The sequence below is a fragment of the Scyliorhinus torazame genome, chromosome 10 (genome assembly GCF_047496885.1).
Source record: "Scyliorhinus torazame isolate Kashiwa2021f chromosome 10, sScyTor2.1, whole genome shotgun sequence".
Classification (NCBI taxonomy): domain Eukaryota; kingdom Metazoa; phylum Chordata; class Chondrichthyes; order Carcharhiniformes; family Scyliorhinidae; genus Scyliorhinus; species Scyliorhinus torazame.
Window position 1 is genome coordinate 161,075,641 of NC_092716.1, and position 17,049 is coordinate 161,092,689.

The 17,049-nt window shown below is 44.9% G+C and overlaps 1 protein-coding gene across 2 annotated transcripts in view; it reads left to right on the forward strand.

The window, feature by feature from the left end:
• LOC140431000 (N-acetyl-beta-glucosaminyl-glycoprotein 4-beta-N-acetylgalactosaminyltransferase 1-like) overlaps positions 1-17,049 on the forward strand; it is a 1,349,192-nt gene that overhangs the window by 418,701 nt on the left and 913,442 nt on the right. For both annotated transcript variants that reach the window (XM_072518891.1, XM_072518892.1), the window contains exon 2: positions 2,765-2,880. In XM_072518891.1, the coding sequence (XP_072374992.1) occupies positions 2,765-2,880 (116 nt within the window). The remainder of the gene's footprint in view (positions 1-2,764; positions 2,881-17,049) is intronic.

Here is a 17,049-nt window from a genome sequence, read left to right on the forward strand (position 1 = left end):
TGACCCTCTGTGCAGTGTGGAGCGGGGATACAGCTGCAGTTTGGAATTTGAAGTGTTTGGAAGGTTTTTGCATAAAAAGATAGTCAGTAGTTCAATTTTAAAACAATTTTAAAGAGGTTATTGATGACTGGTGGCGCTGTGAGCTGCAATGCTGCCAGCAAATCTTTGCCTGATCTTTTCTGTTTGCTTTTCTTACGTTTTTGTATTTTTATGTTTTACTTCAATTTATTGCAAAACGTGCTTTAATTTAGCTGTGAAAGGAGTTGACTTTAATAAATCATTAATAATAGTTTGTAGAAAAATGTGAAGGATTGGATAAATATTCGAAGAGAAACAATTCTACAGAGACATGGGGAAAGAGTCGGCAGGAGTGGAAACTAATTTGATAACTCAAAGAGATGGCGCTGTTAGTAGATTCATCACCTCTATATTATGGATGTGTCTTTATGCTAAGGAGTTCTGTTAGAGGTGAAAATATTCACACAAAGGCCTTTTGGTGAATAAAGAAGCAGTTTATTATATCAGAATTCTGGGAGAAAGGGCTGAGGCTCCGCAGCCTTTAGACAGCACTCTTTCTCACTTGAGCTAAGGCTCACACGAGTTAATATACAGATTTGAAAGCGAAATCAGTTTGTAATCTCATTTACATACAGCCAATCACCTTTATTCGCATCACAATTCATTACATGCAACTAATTAGTCCTCCATTATCTCAGTCCATGCCATAAATGGTTAATAGTTTGTAATCGACAGCCTTTTCCTGTTGTTGCTAATTCTTCAGCTTGTAGCTAGCTGGGCAGAGCAGGGATATCTTAAGGCATTTAGACCTTGGGGCAAAGTTTGTTAATAGTCCATTGTCTCTGAGTGCGCACCTGGCGATGAGTCATTTGTTTTGCACACAGGGCTGTTATTCCAGTAGCAGACACAGAAAGTACATTGAACTGCACAGTTAAATACAATTTGCAACATAGTTAAGAATTAGTTATATCTTGTAAAAAGCAGGATTTCCCACCAACATGTCCCACAATCATATAATGTGAGAGACAACATTTTCTCACCAACAGTTCCAATCTATGATCACTAAAGCATGGATGATCTTGCAAAAGGGGGTGCATTAGCTTGGTAAAAACATCACTGGAATGTGAGGTATATGTGAATTAAACCATTTGTTATCCAATGGTTTGCACTGTGCTACAGAATTGATATGTGCATATTCCCCTTGTTGCCCAGTAAGACCTTTGGAGTTTAGTGTCCTGATATGTTTGTCAGCACTCACTTTGCACAGAACTATGATGGGGGGGGGGGGGGAAAGAAACTTGAAATTGGCAGAACAAAACCTGAGAATGCTGAGAAGTGTAAACTGCATACAGTTATTTTTAAAAATAAATTTTAAAAATAAATGTTTAATTTTTAGGGCAGCACGGTAGCACAATGATTAGCATAGTTGCTTCACAGCTCCAGGGTCCCAGGTTCAATTCCCGGTTTGGGTCACTGTGCAGAGTCTGCACGTTCTCCCCGTATCTGCGTGGGTTTCCTCCGGGTGCACCGGTTTCCTGCCACAGTCCAAAGATGTGCAGGTTAGGTGAATTGGCCATGCTAAAGTGCCCTTAAGTGTCCAAAAAAGATTAAGTGGGGTTACTGGGTTACGGGGATAGGGTGGAGGCGTGGGCTGAAGTAGGGCACTCTTTCCAAGGGCTGTTACAGACTCGGTGGGCCGAATGACCTCCTTCCGCACTGTAAATTCTATGATTCTATGAAAAGAGGCTGCAGGTGTGAGTCTCATTCTCCAGATGTTACCATGTACCAGGTAGTTAGAATTTCCATTTTACAAAAAAAAAAATTATTTTGGAAATGACGTATGGGAGATTTATTGAGAATAAATTAACAAAGACAGCTTGTTTATAGATTGCAATTTATAAGATTTAATAAATAGAGACAATCTTTGGTATTTGCGCTACCATATCTATCTAAAGAAGGAAACCCTAAAAAACCAACAGAAATATAGAAGGAAATATTACAACATGACGATATTAGCTAAGACACCCGTGAGAATGAAAAGGGCGCCCCTGAAAACCAAAAGGTATCCCCTGAAAATTAAAAAGCAGCCCCGAAGAAAATACCAAGAAGAACCCTGTAAAGGAAAAAATGTTGACCCTGGTGGTGTACATAGGGAACAGTCTATTTAGCAAATCAGCAAAAGAAGAGAATGTTGTGAATTTCAGGAAAATGATGGCTACATTTTTGCAAATGATGCTATTAAGAACATGCAAGACCAAGTAAGTAGTGCAGAACATCCGTGCCCTTTAGGCCTAATGGGTCTTGTACCATCTTAAGTTCCCAAAGACACGGGGCATCATGAGGTGGAGAAATTTAAGTGTACCTCGGGATGCAACATTGGTAATGGTGGAATTGTAGAGCTGTAATGATTTCCTTAGTCAGTGGAGCTAAACATTCCTCGACATTTTCCTGAAATCAGCAAGTTTTAGTTTTCCATCTTTTCATATTTGCTTCCCCTAGTGGCTGGAATGAATGATGGAATGAATGATTGCACGACTTAATGGTTAGAGCCCGTTTACATTGATGGACATTTGATATATTCATTTGCAAGATGAGCTTTGAAAGGAAAGCTCTTGTTTTTTTTTAACTGAGTCAATAGCAGAATTGACCAGCCTGAAGTCCAAAAATCAATGGAGCCCTTATTTTACACCTAAATCAGGCTTCTCTTCTCGGCTGCTAATTATCTCCATTGTTGATTTCTTTGCAGATGCAGAGAAGCTGAGTGAAGCTACTGATACTGGCAGGAGAGCTGGTTCGATCCATGCTGCGTCCAACAAAAAGAAGATTGACGACTCCAGTGACAGTCAGGAGGATGAACAGATGGTAAATGACTTTTGAATAGTTTCTTTAGAGGGGAAAAAAAAATCAAGCCTGAGCCATGTTTCTTTATCTCTGTGTCTAAAGGTACAGTGGCCCAGAGTCATTACAAAATAATTTCCCCATCTATTGTAATGTAAATTGCCTTTCCAAGCCCCCAAATGTATACGTAGGAAGGAGAGAAAGACAGCCGGTTTCAAAGCAGAGCCTTCCCGTTCCCATTCATTACAGTGATATAGAACTTTCTGCAGCACAGTTCAATTACAGGTGAGCGTGTTCTTCCCTCCTGGGTCCCAATTAAGTTGAGAGCATGGAAAAAGGGAATGAAATGAAACAGCTACTGGCACGGGAGTGTAAACTGTGCAACCAGAATTGATCTTTGCGATTAAAATTTTAATAACAATTGCAGCAAGAGGTGGAATGTTTTTTTTTAATGAGTTCAGTATTTTAGTTTCTCTCATTTTATCTTCTGTTGGGAGATGAAGTTATACTTATGGCCTGCATGGTATTTATTGCCTATCTCCAGTTGTCCCGAGGGCATTAACCACTTAAAGTGGGACTGGAGTCAACATAGACTAGACCAGGCTGCGGATGGCAAATGCTCTTCCTTGTGGGACATCTGTGGGCCAGTTGTATTAATGCAGAAATTATTTATTTCAATTTCATACCTTGCTGTTGTGGAATTTGAATTCACAATGTCAAGGCCGTCAGTTGAAGACGACCCCACCCACCTCCCCATGGCGGGTGACAGGCGCGACACCCAAAGCGCTTTAGACATTGGCACTGGCAATGATCCCACTGGCAATGGTGAACAGCCTCCATTGTGGGAAAACAAGCTGCGGGGAGCCCTGGAAAATCCCGCCCTGTGTATCACAACCACTGCACTATTGGTCCTCTAATTCAGTGTTCTGTTTTTGGTAGTTTTGTGGCAAACTGCATTGGTAAATTCAGACAACCAAAAAGGTTACGAGGTTCAGATTGCAATAGCTTGCCAAAATCAAATCTGTTCCATTTGTTTCCCTTCTTTTCTTCACCTCTGATACAAATGGGGTGCCAGATAAATGCTGTGTGTGACCTGATACATTTGTGCTGTTCAAATTTTCAAAGAGTGCAGCGTTGTGCTGTTGAATTCATGATCTCAGCCTTGCTGCTCTGGAAATGTTAGTCACCTCTTGGTGGGGAGTGGATCGCCCCAGTGGAATGTTTTAATACGCTCTCAGCTGTTAACAAGAGCCAGTGGTCTTTGAGCAGGCGGTCCCTTGGTTTCTCAGATGTGGCTGCTCCATGACCCGCAGAAGCCAACAACATGGAGTTGAACCAATGGTGTCAGTGTCACACACAGATGGATGTCAAGATCAGACATACCAGGGAAGGGAAGACCAAAGAACGATGTTGGGTCACTGGAGGCTCATTTGAGTTGGAGCTTCAGGAGACTGGCAGCTGGTGAATATTGGTGCATTTGGGTGCTTGGAGCCTGGTAAATTAATATATTGGTAATTTCAGTACCCGGAGGCGGGTTAGACATGTCTGCCTTTGGCTGCATCGAGAATGTTTTTGCTCAATATATAGTTTACTGGACGAACTCACTCCTTATTGGTTTGAGCAGGTCCAAGTTCCATACTGATGATAATATCGCACAACCACATGATGTAATCTTACATCACATCAAGATTTTTAAGTTTATTGCTATGATTTTGTTTTATAAATTTAGAGTACCCAATTCATTTTTTCCAATTAAGGGGCAATTTAGCGTGGCCAATCCACCTAGCCTGCACATCTTTGGGTTGAGGGGGCAAAACCCGCGCAAACACGGGGAGAATGTGCAAACTCCACACAGTGACCCAGAGCCAGGATCGAACCTGGGGCCTCGGCGCCATGAGGCTGCAGGCCTAACACACTGCTCCACCGTGCTGCCCGTTTATTGCTACGATTGAATTGTGAAAAGCACAGCTACTGAGTGGATTCTCTGGTGTTTATATAGTCAGAGTTTTCCTGAGGCGATTAATTCAAGTTTTATGTTGCAATAAAGATGCCGCTTCTAAAGTCAAACATGTATATAATTATAAGAGTTGGTGAAAATGCAGCAGCCAGCGAGTTATGTTTAGCTCACTTCCACACATTTCATGCTAGAAGTCTATCCTAAAACCCGTTAGTGAATGCTACCAACTGACCTAAGTCAATGCTCTTGCGCTGGATTCTACGATTTGGAGACTATGTTCCCACGTCGACATGGGAATGGTGAGGAAAACTGGCGCAAAATGGCCACCTATTTCCCATTTTGCTGGCGGCTAGCAGGGAGGCAGTGTAGAGGACTGGCTCTAGCTGCCGATATGGCCTGGAGAAGTGCCGGGTCTGTGGCCGCGTATGTGCACGGCGGTGTCCTGCAGTGGCCGTGCCATGCTTCATGGCGGATGCCGCTCACGGACCCGGCCCGTGAAATAGTCACCCCATTCGGCCGGCTCGCGCGCCCCCGACCGCCCCACCACTGTGTACCCAACCACAAATATGTCCACTCCTGCCCGTGGATCAGAACTGCCCCGACTGGACTGAGTCCGCAGCCTTCACGCTGAGTTCCTGACGGGTAAGACCACACGCGACTAGAGGCATAGACTATTTTTTAACTAAGAAAAGGCTTCGGAAATCAAAAAAACAAAGGGACGTAGGGGTACTAGTTCAGGATTCTTTTAAGGTTAACATGCAGGTTAACCTTTTGGCAGTTGGGAAGGCAAATACAATGTTGGCATTCATGTCGAGAGGGCTAGAATACAAGAGCAGCAATGCACTGCTGAAGCTGTATAAAGCTCTGGTCAGATCCCATTTGGAATATTCTGAGCAGTTTTGGGCCCCATGTCTAAGGAAGGATGTGCTGGCCTTGGAGAGGATCCAGAGAAGGTTCACAAGAACGATTCATGGAAAGAAGGACTTGTCATTTGAGGAGCAGTTGAAGACTCTAGGTCTGTACTTGATGGAATTTCAAAGGATGAAGGGGGATCTCATTGAAAGTTACAGAATACCGAGAAGCCTAGGTAGAATGAATATGGAGAGGATGTAGGAGAAATTAAAACTCGAGAGCACAGCCTCAGACTGGAGTGATGATCCTTTCAAACAGAGATGAGGAGGAATTTCTTCAACCAGAAGGTGGTGAATCTGTGGAACTGATTGCTCAGAATGCTGTGGAGGCCACTGAGTGTCTTTAAGACAGTGAGAGATAGGTTCTGAATAAATACGGGGATCAGGAGTTATGGGGAGAAGGCAATAGAATGGGGGTGAGAAACATATCAACCATGATTGAATGGCGGAACAGACCCGAAGGGCAAATGGGCTAACTCTGTTCCTGTGTCTTATGGTCGAAGAAGGTCTTAGGTTATAAATGGGTTGGTGGCAGATCAGTGGCAGATGGAATTTAACCATGAAAAGTGCAAGATGATGCACTTTGGAAGGAGTAACAAGACAAAGGAGTACTCAATGAATGGCAGGACACTAGGAAGCTCAGAAATACAGAGGGATCTTGGGATGTTTGTCCACAGATTCCTGAAGGCGGCAGGATAGGGTAATAGGGTAGTTAAGAAGGCATATAGGATATTTGCCTTTATCAGTCGTGACATAGATTATAAGAGCAGGAGGTTATGTTGGAGCTGTACAAAATTTTGGTTAGGCAACAGCTGGAGTACTGTGTGCAGTTTTGGTCACCTCACTATTGAAAGGATGTGACTGCACTGGAGTGGGTGCAGAGGAGATTCACAAGGATGTTTCCTGGGAAGGATCATTTGAGCTATGAAGCGTGGCTGGATAGGCTTCTTTAGAACTGAGAAGGCTGAGGGGGTACCTGATTGAGGTGTATAAGATTATGAGGGATATGGACTGGGTGGATAGGAAACATTTGTTCCTTTTAGTTGAAGGGTCAATAACAAGGGGGCATAATTTTAGGTTGAGGGGCAGGAGGTTTAGTGGGGATTTGAGAAAACAATTTTTCACCCAGAGGATGGTGGTAGTCTGGAATGGACTGCCTGGGAGGGTAGTAAAGGTGGGAAACCTCACAACCTTTAAAAGGTGCGTGAATGACATAACATTCAAGGCTATGGGTCAAGTACTGGAAAGTGGGATTAGTGTAGATTTACTGTAGTTTTATCGATGCAGACTCGATGGGCCGAAAGACCCCTTCTGTACTGTATAACTCCATGACTATTCAGTACCACCTAAAATGAAGTAAGTAATTATTAATTCAATTACCATTTTGTAGGATCCTGCAATATGCTATTTGGCTACTTCCATTGCCAGGTACTGAATTACAAAGTATTTCATTTTCTGTGAAGTGCGTTGTAATGTTTTTAAAAGTTGGCACGGAGACGGGTATTTTTGAAACATTTTAATGATGACTTCAAATGGTTCCATAGAATGCCTACTGATAGAAAAACAGTGTTTTACAGGCAAGGCCAGCAGTAGAGCATTAATTGAGTAGCAAATGTTGTGCTTCACAGGTACCTAGTTATAGCTGGACGTGGAACCAAATCAAATCGGACAATGCGCACAATTTCTAAAAAGGAATCATAAAATTCAGAGCTGCAGTTTCAAAATTCACATCTTTATTTTCACATCCCTCAAAGGGCTCACCCCAATCTATCTCTGTAACATCCTCCAGCTCCACAACACTCTGAGATATCGGCGCTCATCTAATTGCAGCCTGGCGTTTAACGCTACATGTCTGATGGGCGTGCTTTCGGTCGCCTCGGCCCTAAGTTCTGTAATTCCCTTCCCAAACCTCTCCACCTCTCTCCTTCATTTACAATATTTCTTAAAAGCTTTGGACCATCTGCTCTAATATCTCCTTATCCGACCCAGTGTCTAATTTTGCGATCATGTGAAGTGTCTTGGGACAATTTATGAAATCAAAGATGTTATAAAAGTACAAATTATTACTGTTTTTCATATTTGATGAAAACAATGGACAAAACTAACAACTTTTGCCCCCATAAATATGATTCACTTTTTATTATTTCTTTCCAGTTCCCATTGCAGAAATGTTTTGTTTCTCATTCATTTTATGTTTGATCCCTGAAATTCTGCCCAGTAAGCTCTGCTGATAGAAATAATCACAGCTTCTGAAAGGAATGCTCTGTGATCAGCCAACTGAAGGAACAATTCAAGCAGACTGGCTGTAGATTGTCCTCTCCATCTGCTTTAACAAGTGGATATGCTATTCATTTACAACAGGTTTCAGCATTCCGACAGGATGCATCTGTATCTCTCTTAATGGCATCTCGCTTTAAAAAAAAATTTAGAGTACTCAATTCTTTTTTCAATTAAGAGGCAATTCAGCATGACTAATTCACCTACCCTGCACATCTTTTTGGATTGTAGGGGGTGAAACCCACGCAGACACGGGGCGAATGTGCAAAAATCCACAAGGACAGCGACCCGGAGCCAGGATCCCTGGGTTCTCAGCGCCGTGAGGCAGCAGTGCTAATCACTGCGCCACCATGCTTCCCATTGGCATCTCGCATCTGAGCCAGAACTGGGAAATGGAAAACATTACCAGTTCCTGAAATAGCATTGCTGACTTAAGAGGTTTCAACCCACCAGATATAACTGTAATGATCATTGTTCTTCCTATCTATTGCAAGGAGAAAATCCAAGGTCCATTTTGTAGGACTCCAATAAGGCTGGAAGGAGCAGATAGAAAATTGAGGCACATTAAGAAATAACGATTTTAAGTATCTGTGGCTGCAAAATTGGGCTCCATAGAATTTTTTGGTATCAGCCAACAATTCTACGGAGGTGCTGAATTTTAAAAAATGGCGGTAACAACACTTCTGGCCACTTTTGGCATGGCCTGTGAAGTGAAATGAAATGAAAATTGCTTATTGTCACAAGTAGGCTTCAATGAAGTTACTGTGAAAAGCCCCTAGTCGCCACATTCCGGCACCTGTTCGGGGAGGCTATTACGGGAGGCTGTGTGTGCCGCATCTGACAGAGTACCAGCACTGACATACTACCGATATGCTGGAAACATGCAGAATGGGCAGATTCTGATGCCAAACAGCCTCCAACACCACTTTGCTGCACTGTCATTCTGGATGGTGCAGGTTCAGTTCATGTCCTCTCTTAATCACTCTTATGCAAACATCTTCATGAGATGCTGTCACAAATAAAAGGGTTAACCAAGCAACTTCCAGGTGTGCTTGGCATAATTATGCTGATGAAGAGTTAGTGCAAGTGTTTTGTTTCGTTGATGGAGTTTTACAAATATTTTGGATTTTCAAAGCAGTGATGCTGAATCTTGACCAAGTGGTCAGAGAGGTCTGTTGTCTGTCAGGGGAAAAGTTGCTGCAGTAACGGGGGCGATAGCTGCAACCATGGAGCAAAGTTTGAAACGGAAACTGAGGCAGCTGAGCAGGGAAGCTGTGCACATAGTGAGGATATGTAGGGCTCCAAATAGATAGCTGTATCCATGAAGAGTCTTCAGGGAGCACTTTTACATCCAACTCGGCCAGCAGCAGTGTGAGGTGCCAATGAGGTGGTCACTGAACAGTGCCACCTCCTACAACTTGACCTGCAACCTGACAGCAGGACAAGGATTGCAGTGCCAGTGGTTATAGCTCTGGGCTGTGAGGTTCCAACTTCGGTCTGCACCATCTCTGCATTGGTGGCAGATGTCTAGACTAGTTGACAGAAAGGCAGCATAACGTCACTGACAAAGTGGCAGTGGTGAGATATGAAAGCTGAGAGAGTGGACTCCATGTTTGTGCTCCACAAAGTCACTGCCACTCCCTTATGGCGGTGCCATAGCAATCCTAGCAATCTGTTGGACGTCTTTGTGAGCATGCATGTTCCTTTGAGCAATTGTATCCACAGCCATGGTGGCAGAAGTCTGAGCCAGCATGGTACCAAATATGAATCTCATAACCTCGACTTGAGCATCCACTGCAGGACTGAGATGTTGGCTGGCTTTTGCCTGTGTCGTATTGGAAACCAGGCAGTGAGCATCAGATACTCCATTGCAGCTGGGTCTGCAAATGCTGTCACAGAGTTGACCACTTCCACATTGGAGAGGATAGGCTCCAAGCTCTGTGCAAAACCCTGCACCACGTTGGAGCTGGGCTCTTCTGTGCTCCTTGACAATGGTAAGATGCTCTGTGACTTGCTACCAGTGCACCAAGCATCTCCATGTATGTAGCCATCTGTGTTCTCTGTAGACCACCCCATTGAATTCCTCATCTGAGTCCTCTGCAGCAGAACTCAGTGGTGAACTCAACTTCCAAGGAGCTGACACAACTTTATCCTTTCCCCCTGCCCTGTTGTGTCTCGTAATTCACCAAGTGTTGATCCCAACAATACAAAAGCTTTCCTAGTTGCAGAATCTGAGCTTTCAACATTAGCTCAACTGCTGGTGATCCTTTCTCAAAGACCTGGTGCAATATTCAACTTTCATGATGAAGCTTCAGCGGTTGGCGAGGTGGCAGCTTTGTGTGCCTGCATGCAGATGTGGGGGGTTGAGGGAAGGGAATGGACTGGGTGGAAGGTAAAAGGTCCACAGTCACACTATCTGCAGGTTGCACTTCATGCGACAGAGCAGAATGTGGAATTTGAGAAGGGGTATAAGACAGAATTAGCAAATCATCCTTAAAGTTTTCAGGAATGCTGGATGCAACAACCTCAGTAACAGTCACCCTCTCCTCCAGAGGGCTCAGTTGACGCAGACATATCTGTCCTGCACCAGTACTTTGCTCAGGTTATGTGCCATCTGGTCCTGCAAGAGAGAGGGAAGAATGTAAGTGAATGTGTTGCAATGTGATGTATCTGTCTTATCTGACTAGCTGGAGATGTGAAAGCACAACCCATATCCCATCAATCTTTGCCCTTTCACCCCAATGCACTGATTTTGTTTTTATTATAAACTTAAAGTACCCAGTTCTTTTTTTCCCAATTAAGGGGCAAATTAGCGTGGCCAATTCACCTACCCTGCACATCTATTTGGGTTGTAGGGGTGAGACCCACACAGACAGGGGGAGAATGTAGAAACTCCACACGGACAGTGGCCCGGGGCCAGGATCGAACCCGGGTCCTTGGTGTCGCAAGTAGCAGTGCTAACCACTGCGCCACTGTGTTGCCCCTTACATTGATTTTTTTTAACCTGCAGACTATTTTTTTTTAAAAAGGTCAAGACCAGGAGATTGCAATCCCTTGGTAGTTTAACAGTTCCAATGAGCTTTGCCAGTTGACAGTTTAACAGCTCCCTTGACAGTTTGTTTGACAGTTTAACAGCTCTCTTGATAGGTCCCTTGACAGTTCCATTGAGCTTGATCATTCCTCTATGTATATCCATTTTTACGCATTGTCTACATTTAACAATCCCAAAAGGCAACATACCTCTGCTAAAGTTACCCTTCCTCTCCAAAGAACTCCTGCCTCTTGATAGGTCTAATGTGCACAAGTTGTGTTTCAGACGTCCCCACTCGTCAAAAATGGACCTGGCTGAAGGAAGCTGCACTTTAGCACATGCAGCTGCCTCTGTGAATCATGGATATGCTAAGGACAACACATCCCTACTGACTGCCCCCTCTCCCAACCTCCACAAAAGAAGTAGAGGCTGGATTCAGGGGTGGGATTGCTAGATTCTGGCTTTCGATACCATTTTCACGAAGATGGAGAGCTTCTGCATTAGTACAAAAGCTCAGGCCAAAGAGTTGCACAGTAGCAATGCTTTGGGAAAGATTGAGTCAGAGTAGAAGAATGCATAATGACGGCTGATTTTAAAATAGAGAAGGTGCAAAATGGATGAGCAGTGTATGATGAAGTACTTAGAGATTGGACCTAAGATTAAAAGTAAAAGGAACTCACGTCAAAGTAGTACTGATAAAATAGTGAAGGGCAAGTAAGAATATATTCATTGGGTGGGTAAGCCTTGATATTTAACTGCTGTTTCACAGTTGCCAATCACCAGTGGTTTGTTCAAGGAAATCATTTTGCAGAATGAGTTAACAAGCTGTGAGTGGAAACTTGTCCTTGAGCTCTGCACACTGTTTCATGGAGAAGGAGAGGGGCTACAACTGTGAGATCTCTGCTCTCTCTAAAAGCTACAACCACATGCACACTGGGTACATTTTTACAGATACTTGCAGAGTTGAGAAAGTTTAGTCTCAGTCTTGTTGGTATTTTTAAACATAAAATTGCAGTGTCTTTAACACTAATCGTTGCTTCCTGCCTGAAATGTAATTGGCTCATCTTCAGCCTGAGTGGAAGTGATTGCTACATTTAGAGCTGTCACTTCTAGGTAGGAAACCTCAATATATGTGGAGGGAAAAGGGAGGCAGTCGAGCAAATGTAATAACCTCCAGGGTGAGTGATTAATGAAGACAAAGTAGACATGCAGGCAAAATAACCTCCAGGTGAGAGGCCAATCTCGAAACAGAGTGAGACATCGATCCTTTAGTCTTACTGTGCTTTCTGAACAAAGTCCAATTGTAGTCTTGTCCTTGTTTATTGCTGTGCTGGAAAAAGGTCCATCTGCACTCCTCAAAGGATCACAAGTGCAAGACTTTGTTTTGTGAGTACCTGTGTCAAATTATAAGGAGGCAAGAAAGAAATAACCTGCATTTATAAATGTGAAGGCTCGCATGCAATTGGGTTGCACAGCTCATGTTATTGAAGCTGAAGCGCATTTACCCTGTGGGTTCCAAATGCTCCCTTGAAAGGAAAGGAAGAGCATCCATTTAAATAGTGCCTTTTACAACTTCAGTAAAGTGCACATTGGCAATTATGTACTTTTCTGGTATCGTCACTTATATTGTGGGGAATGAGGTGGAACATAAGCTAAAAGCACTTGGTTCATCAAGCAGCAATGGTATATTAATTTCAACACACTTAGATGTTTAGCAATATCATTGATAGTCAATGGTAGTTTACAATAATTACTAAAAACACACACTGAGCAAAGCAAACCTATTGTCACTGAACCACAGTAAAGTGGAGAGAAAACTCACCTCACTTTAATTAGCTGTGTCATTACATCCTTATTGACTTTTCTCTTCTTTCTGTCATGCTCTTCTGTGGACAATTTAATGTTGCTGACCTTCTTTACTTGGAGAGCTCCAGCATTGGAGTGCTGGCAAGTGTTCATAGGAAGGCTGCAGCGACACATAATCAATCTGCCATGGATAACACTGTACTCAGTGATAACAAAACTCTTTCCTCAGTGTCACTCATTGTCACCGCAATCGGAGTTCACACAGTTGAGATTGAGCCACAATTGTTGAGTCAGGACCGGGGGTAGAGTATAGTGGTGCTAGTGCAGTGAATATAAATGTGGCGGATGATCTCATCTGTGAAATGAACAGAAAATTGCCCCATCCATTGGGCATGATCAAGATTTTTTTTAAAAGATGAGCTGACTTTGACTTTCTGTGAACCTTGTATTTGTGAGGGCGAAGGGTGGAAGAACAACCTATTTTTCACTTGGCAGCGTTGAGTGTTTCTAGTTTAAATATAATTTGGGTTACATGCATGGTAAAGCTCTTTGTGTGCTGCTACAACATATCTGCCTCTGACTGTATTATTGTGACATTTCCTACAACAGCATCCTTATAGTTTCCTTGAGTGAAGCTGACAAGTTGTACTGAATTATTCGAACCCTTGTAATGTAGATTTGTGCTGCAAACCACCAGGCTGACATCCATTTCTGTCAACAGAGGTGACCCATATCACTGCAGTGAGGGTTGAGCTTATTTCCCCAGAGCAAAAGCCTTTTGGATATCCAGAGGGTTAATCTTCTATCTTGACCTTGCAATTGAGAAATATTTAAACCCTTTTGAGGGGTAATTTTAACCTAGCCTTGCCAGTGGAGAACTGACGTGATTGGATTGGTAACCAGCTTTAAACATTGCCCAGTTTCACTTTGACTGACTTCAATGGCATGTCGATTTGGCGGTGTGATTTTCACAGTGGCTGAGTTAGGTTGAATGACTGCCTTTTGCCTTTGCTACAGCTTACCTTCTTCTACTCTTGTGGTGCTACAGTGTGTCAAATATTTTGTAACATTGGCCCTGTTATTCACAGGAATGTTATGCAGCAGGGAGGGAGGAATTATGGCCAAGGCGATGTGCATGTTATTTTTAAATTTAGAGGTACTCAATTCAATTTTTCCAATTAAGGGGCCATTTAGCATGGCCAATCCACCTACTTACATAGAATTTACACTGCAGAAGGAGGCCATTCAGCCCATCGAGTCTGCACCGGCTCTTGGAAAGAGCACCCTACCCAAGATCCACACCTCCACCCTATCCCCATAACCCAGTAATCCCACCGAACACTAAGGGCAATTTTGGACACTAGGGGCAATTTAGCATGGCCAATCCACCTAACTTGCACATCTTTGGACTGTGGGAGGAAACCGGAGCACCCGGAGGAAACCCACGCACACACGGGGAGAATGTGCAGACTCCGCACAGACAGTGACCCAAGCCGGGAATCAAACCTGGGACCCTGGAACTGTGAAGCAATTGTGCTAACCACTGTGCTACTGTGCTATCCACAATGCTACCTTGCACATCTTTGGGTTGCGGGGGCGAAACACGTGAAGAATATGCAAACTCCACACGGACAGTGACCCAGAGCCAGGATCGAACCTGGGACCTCGGCACTGTGAGGCAACAGTGTTAACCACTGTGCCACCGTGCTGCCATGCCATGTTCTATTCTTAAATAGATTCCCCACCAGGAAGCCAGGCTGATTGACAGGCTTGCCCACCCTGTTGAGCTGGAAAACCCGATGCTGCAAGGCAGCAGTCCAGGAGTATGTAGGTTTAGTTGTAGTTGAGGATAGAGGTTTCCAGGGTGTAGTTGGAGCATGTTTGGGAGGGTCCAGGTGATGGTGGCCAGGTTGAAAATTGTGGGAAAGTTGAGAAGAGTGAACAGATGAGGGTAGTTAGGAGAGTAGGAAATCGTTTGTTGTGGAGGATTAGAAATTGGACATTTGTTGATCAAAAGGAGGATGTGATTGCAAGGAGCTGTGTTACTAATCATTGAGGATCAAAGATGGGTGCTTGTTGGGGTGGAGATTGTGAAGGTAGGGGGATGTCAACAGGTGCATGTATTGGGACAGGAAGAAGTGCTTCTGCTCCTGGCCCGCAAGCAACATTGTATTGGCAATTACTGTATGGATGCAACCTGTGTTACCTCCTTTTACTTGCTATGTTTCCAAGCTTGTTAAGTTGAAGCCACACTTGACGGTTTTGATAATTGTTCTACTTTCCAAGAGGAAATTGGTTACTGTTATAACCCCAGTTAATGTTATAACTGGACGGGAAGATCCCAGAATGGAACTCTGGCTCAAAAGATCGTAACTTTTACTTTTGTATAAAACATGGAGGAACAGAATCACAGGACTGCTAATTAGTTTTAACAATGATTTTTAAAAATTTAACATGAAAAGTTGGATTATTATGCAATACTCCTTTACTCCCCATCCCCTCTTAGTTTAACAATTACAAATAGGTTTTCGGATTAACATGAATTATAAAGTACATTTAAACTACAATGGTCTCATTAACACACAGTCCCTTTTATGCACACAAGGTGACTGTGGTCAAATACAGTTCCATCTTGAAACCCAAGTTAGTGACTGTGAATATTTCCTCAGAATCCCCCCAGATGATTGTCACAACAGAGTTTCAAAACTCAACTCCCAAAAACACATTTTAAAATCTTCTGTCATAATTATGCTTTCCCTTGCCGGTTTGCAGTCTGAAACCCAAACCAGGGGCGGGATTCTCCGACCCCCCCGCCGGGTCGAGAGTCGCCGGGGGGCAGCGTGAATCATGCCTCATCGCTCTGGGCCCGCTGCCGAATTCACTGGCGCCTGTTTTCGGGCGGGGGCGGGGATCGCGCCGTTCCGGCCGGGGGCCGTTGGTAGCTGGCCCCCCCCCCCAGCAATTCTCCGGGCCCCGATGGGCCGTGCGGCCGGCCGTTTTTAGCCAGTCCCGCCAGTGTGAAATGGACATGGTCCATCCCGGCAGGACCAGGCTTGTCGGCTGTCTAGCGGGGTCCTCGGGGGGACGCGGGGGTATCCGGCTCCAGGGGGGGCCCCCCACGGTGGCCTGGCCCGCGATCGGGGCCCACCGATCTGCGGAGGGCCTGTGCCGTGAAGGCACTCTTTCCCTCCGCGCCGGCTTCTGTAAGGCTCTGCCATGGGCGGCGTGGAGAAGAAACCCCCTGCACATGCGCAGGAAGCACGGCGGCGTTTCAGGGCATGCGCCAGAACTTGCCGACAGTACAGCGCATGCGACAACTCGTATTAAGTAGGAAGTGTCATTTGGAAAATCTGGGGCGGGATTCTCCCGCAATTGGTGGGTCGGCGTGAACCACTTTGGCGTCGGGCTGCCCGGAAGTTATGGAATCCTCCACATTTCCGGGGGCTAGGCCGGCGTTGGAGGGGCTGGCATCGTGCCAACCGGCGGCGAAGGGCCGCCGCCGACCGGTGCGAGTTGGCGCATGCACAGGACTGCCGGCAAGTTCTGGCGCATGCGCAGAACCACTGGCGTGCTTCCTTGGGTTCCTTTCTCTTCTGTCCCTCCTCTGCCTCTTTCCCTTGTGTGTGTCTTCCCTTGTCTTCCTTCCTCCCTTCCCCCATCCTCTTCCTAGTCGCTGTTGGCCTCAAACAGGCCTTGTGACAGGCTGATGAATGGTTCCCACGCTTTGTGGAAGAGCTCGTCCGACCCTCAGATGATGAACTTGATCTTTTCCAGGTGAAGAAATTATGATAGGTCTGCCAGCCAGTCTGCAGCTGTGAGTGGTGCTGCTGACCGCCAGCCAAGCAGGATTCTCTGACGTGCAATTAGAGATGCAAAAGCTAGGGCGTCCGCCCTCTTCCCCATATGTAGTTCTGGCTGATCCGATACCCCGAAGGCTGTCACTCCTGGGCACGGCTCCACCCTTGCTCCCACAACCTTGGACATCGCCTCAAAGAAGGCTGTCCAGAACCCAAGTCTAGTGCAGGCCCAGAACATGTGGGTATGGTTGGCCGGGCCTCGCTGGCACCGTTCACATTTGTCCTCCACCTCCAGGAAGGACCTGCTCATTCGGGTTCTGGTTAGGTGAGCTCTGTGCACCACTTTAAACTGCATGAGGCTTAGTCTGGAGCAGGAAAAGGTGGAGTTGGCCCTACTCAGTGCTTCGCTCCAAT